General features: G+C 37.2%; 1 protein-coding gene across 1 annotated transcript; it reads left to right on the top strand.

Moving 5' to 3' along the window:
- Nucleotides 1–3,160: 3,160 nt before the first annotated feature.
- On the top strand, nt 3,161–4,309 carry LOC130932947 (F-box/kelch-repeat protein At3g06240-like). Its single transcript, XM_057862420.1, has one exon. The coding sequence runs from the start codon at nt 3,161–3,163 to the stop codon at nt 4,307–4,309; it is 1,149 nt and encodes a 382-aa protein (XP_057718403.1).
- The last annotated feature ends 359 nt before the right edge of the window (nt 4,310–4,668 follow it).

The following is a 4,668-nucleotide window of genomic DNA, read 5'->3' as shown; positions in this document are numbered from 1 at the left end:
CGAGCAGAACGATGACTCGTAAGAAACCTTACAAGTTATTATTGATTGTTGAGTTCTCAATCACTGAGATGCATCAATGAATTTGCTAACATGTGATGAATACATTTTCCGTATGCACAAGTACCATTTCGTCTTCTATGATTTTTTCCCCTTAGGAATTAAGTTGGTTATAGACTTCAATAAACTTTTTTACATATACAAGGAATGATTGTGGAGTTTGGGTGACAACCTGGATGAGGGAGTGCCAATGGAGGAGTAACTACAATATTAGGTAGTTATAAAATAAAATTCGTTTCATGGTTTCATATATTATCTCAAAATTTTAATCTAACCTATGCGTCTGAAATATTTGTTTTTTCTCCTAGGTGAATGATAGCACTAGATTACGGCTGGCTATTGATCTGGTGATGAATCCGTTCAATTTGAAATCCCAAGAAGTTCTTGAAGCAGCAAAGAAATACTACAACGAAATATCTAAAAAAGAAGAGCGATTGGTTAAGGGGTTAGGCAGTATGCTCTGAGTTATTTATACCTAAGGCATTAAAATAATTGTGTCCATTGCATAGACTTTTAATACTATAATGCGTGCAATAAGTTATTCTGGTTATGTTATTTTAAGTACGTTCGGTTAATTTTTGATTGACGTTTTGTGTTGCGCTTACTGAAATTGAAAAAAGTGGGTCTTAAAAAATATGCTTATGTTATCTGAAGTTCTTTATGTTAAATTATGAATGGAACAGCACATTCTGATATGTTAATACATGATTTCGTATATTTTGTCAAGCAATTTAGTAAAAAGGATTTCAATAATTTACGTAAATATGAACACAATACTAAACGTTATATTTTTAAACTTTATTATGTGCAACCTTCGTTATGTTTATTCATCTAGTGATACGTATACCAATGAATGGTTATTAAACGACATTTACCTTTACCAAAACATGAGTAATACAATTCAAATAGAGTTTATTATGTGTATTTATTATTTAGTTTAGATTTACGAAAAGGTATGATTAGTGATGAGGTTCGAATCCTAATTGGTGGCTTCAATATATCCCTTCAACTTCATTTCCAACCGCTGTGACCTCTGGTTTTACCCTCTTTAAAAGTAAAACTTGACTTCCTATAGAAAATCATTTGACAACACCATTGTAATTTGTAAACCCTCTCCTAATTCACTCACGGCGGCTATCAACTTCAGAGACTAGTTACTAACATTAGCAAACAAAGATGGAGCCAGAATTCCGGTAAGCAGATAACTATTTTTTTCATTTAGTTAACTATTTTTTCCATACCCATCACCTTCTCTCCTTGCATGGTTTGTTCTTTTTTAACATTGATTACTTCTCAAGTTTCTGTTCTGTCCTTCCATGGTTTCTTATTCTTAACAATACTGACTTTTCAACATTTGGGTTCGTCGTCGCTACCGGCCAGTTACGTCAGTGCCTTAAGGAACGTGAGAAGATGCCCTGAACAGACCTTTGTCCTAAACCTATTCCCAACAGATGTAAGCTTACTTCCGGCACTGCGGACACCACTTTTCTTTACGGTTTTTCTATCTAATTTTTTTCAAAATCTGTTTAACATCTAATTTTGTTTCTCTGACTATAGGAAGATGTAAGGATTCCACAGCACATTGTATGGCACTTTTCGTTCTTCACAACCACTGATTTGTACTTAATTGACAGACAAGACAACTGTCTCCATATCCACCCAACTAGAGACGGTCATAACTACTGGATCAACGCAGCCGACATGGGGAGGATAAGATCTCTCTTTCGACCAACTCCACGGCTTATGCTGGAACTCAGTTACGTAGGTTGGGGTATCTTCCACATGCTTGCATGGGACCATACTCGTTCGGTTGAAATGCCCAGAGCCGTTGATGAGATATATGCCTCCAACGTATTGCCGGACCAAATCAAAGACTGGCTAGCGGACAGATGCAACGTACACTTCAACAAGGATGAACAGGTGGCTACGTTTGAGACTGAAAGGTTATTACGCCGGCAGCATCGGAGGCAAGAAGGTTCACCACCGCGTCCTCACGAGTCAAGGTAACAATAACTTGTTTACTTAGGAAAGTAAGTCTACATACTTTATTATATTCATTTTTGTCTAATAAATTTTCCAAAATGACTGCAGGTTCAACCGCCGTCAACAGGGGGGGGGTGCAGTGGGAGGACCTATTAGGAGGGCAATCGCAGGACCTAGTAGGAGGTATGGAAGAAATTCGCCATCTCACTCTTCCGATTCTTCTGTGAACCAGATAACACCATCATCGTAGGACAAAAGACGACAGATTAATTTGTTTACGGTTTATTGTTGAAATAATGTTTTGTTGAAGTGTTTCGGTAGCCATGTCTATATATGTTCATGCTTACTTTTGTGGAAATCTTCAGTTAGTATTCTGTGTAATAGCTTTGATTTTGTTAATGTAAATTATGGTGTTGGACTTCGTTATTTTGTTAATGTATATATATCTATGGGTTTATTTTTGATCAAGTCTCACACAAGTCTACCATCGGATGTATTTTTTTATTCCGGTCATTATTTGTAAGAAATTATGGTAACAACGACTTTTTTTTATCATGGGGAAAACTTTAATGATGTTTACCTGTGGCTGCATGGATGAGGGTGTGCCAGTGGTAGCTGGTAACATCCTAATTAGGTATTGAAAATGATTAATTTGGGGAGTAACATGGTTTTCTTTAGGATGAGGGGTTGTAATGTTGTGATAAGTCAAAAAAAAATTGGAAATCAAGTAAACAGATTAGTGAGTATATCAGCAAATTAAAACTTAATAGGGAAAATTTGCGGCTACATCTAATTTCAAGCTAGAAAAACAAAAAATAAAAGATAACCTTATTGGAGTATGTTGGAATTCCAACTGAATTTATTTACTAGGGTAGGCAAAAACTTGGGTAGACGAGTAAAATTTAATGGTACTAAACACCTAGTTCAAAGAGATTACGATAACACCGGTAAATACAATATTCTGCCTCATCAATTCTCGTTGGATGCTGCATCTCACACAATTAATAAGTTAGACTAATTTAGGTTCATTACTTAAAAGAGAGCAACAGCCTTCAACAATTCAAAAACTACAAAGTAAACACAACCGAAAACCAAGACTACGAAGATCGCGTCTAGTAAAATGGCTAAATACCAACTTCCCTTGCCGATTATTCCGGATGAACTGCTACAAGAAATCTTCCTGCGTAGTAGTGCCAAAGCTGTAGGGAGATGTATGTGCTTGAATAAATTCTGGTACCGACAGCTACGCCAACCAGAGACATGCATACACCACATGCGAAGGCAGAAAGTGTTAGATCAACATGTTTTGTTTCATGTTGGATACTCACTACTGTTAATGGGTTCAGATTCACTATATATAGTGAATGCTGCTTCTGGAGAAGAGGTGAATGTTCAGCATCCTTTCGGAGTTGGCGTCCATGGGTGGTTTCGTATTGTCGGAGTGTCAAACGGGAACATATGTTTCAAGTTCTCTCGTGAACGAGACGACACAAGACTTTTGGTATGGAATCCGACAACACAATGCTCTAGAGAAATTTCCGACCCCCACAGGGACCACGGTAGATCGTTTTTCCCAGTATATGGTTTCGGTCATGTTCCAAACTCAGATGCATACACAGTCATACATATGTGCAAAAGGGACATAGCTGATGCCTACGTTTTTTTCTCTAGATATTGTTCAAGGCGTTCTACATGGTTTCACTGCGTTGATTGTCTCCCTGGTGTAGAAAAAATTGACCCTAACTCTGTTTTTAATAATGGTCAGGCGTATTGGATAACTGGTACAGGAGATAGCTATGCTACACCCAAGTCTGTTTTATGTTACAGTGTTGAAGATGAATCATTTAGCGAGGTGTCTATCCCTGTAGGTGCAATATATACCATTCACAATTTACTAACCCACAAGGAAAAAGTTGCACTCCTCGCTCATACACACAACGAATTTGGTTATGTCGCAGCAATTTGGCACTTGAATGAAGACGCGAATGGAAACAGAATACTAGAGCAATACTGCAGGTTTTCGAGTCGAAGCATCAGAGAAAATCCAATACTATTCGTGGATGAAAACCTACTTTTGTTGGTGAACAATTCAAAGGAAAGAGAGTTACTCGTCAATTACAGGTACAGAGAGCTTGTGTTGACAGAGTATGACATCGAACATGGCACTAGAAATCTATTGGTGAGGAGAGCATGGCGATACCCAGAAACGCCACACACGATCACAGTAAGGTCTACACTCAAGTATTTTGCAGGGATGTTTCCTGTCTAGAAATAATTGAAATTTAGATATACTTCGACTACATGTATTGTGAAACTTGGTTGAAACTCTTTGTTTACTATTCCAGTTGATGTTAATTATGTTTTTTTTTTTTGTTAATGGAATCCCTACAACTGTTATGACATTGGTTAATTCCTACTGTTTTTTCCTTCAGCCTGTATTTACAATTCTATGTTTTACATTGGTTTGAAAGAGCCAAAATTAAGAGAAATGGTTGCATAACAACCTCAGTCTATCTAATTCGATGTGTCGTGTAGTCTTCCTCATGTACAGGATATTTATGATGGTGTTATTCTGTTTCTAACCATCCTACTATAGGGATTATGTGAGAAATAACAGTTAACCGGTGG

Source organism: Arachis stenosperma, chromosome 1 (assembly GCF_014773155.1).
Source record: "Arachis stenosperma cultivar V10309 chromosome 1, arast.V10309.gnm1.PFL2, whole genome shotgun sequence".
Lineage (NCBI taxonomy): Eukaryota > Viridiplantae > Streptophyta > Magnoliopsida > Fabales > Fabaceae > Arachis > Arachis stenosperma.
This window is presented reverse-complemented; position numbering and strand designations above follow the sequence as displayed.

What these genes read in the sequence shown, in the direction of transcription:
- LOC130932947 (XM_057862420.1), top strand. Translation starts at nt 3,161, where the DNA reads ATGGCTAAATACCAACTTCCCTTGCCGATTATTCCGGATGAACTGCTA.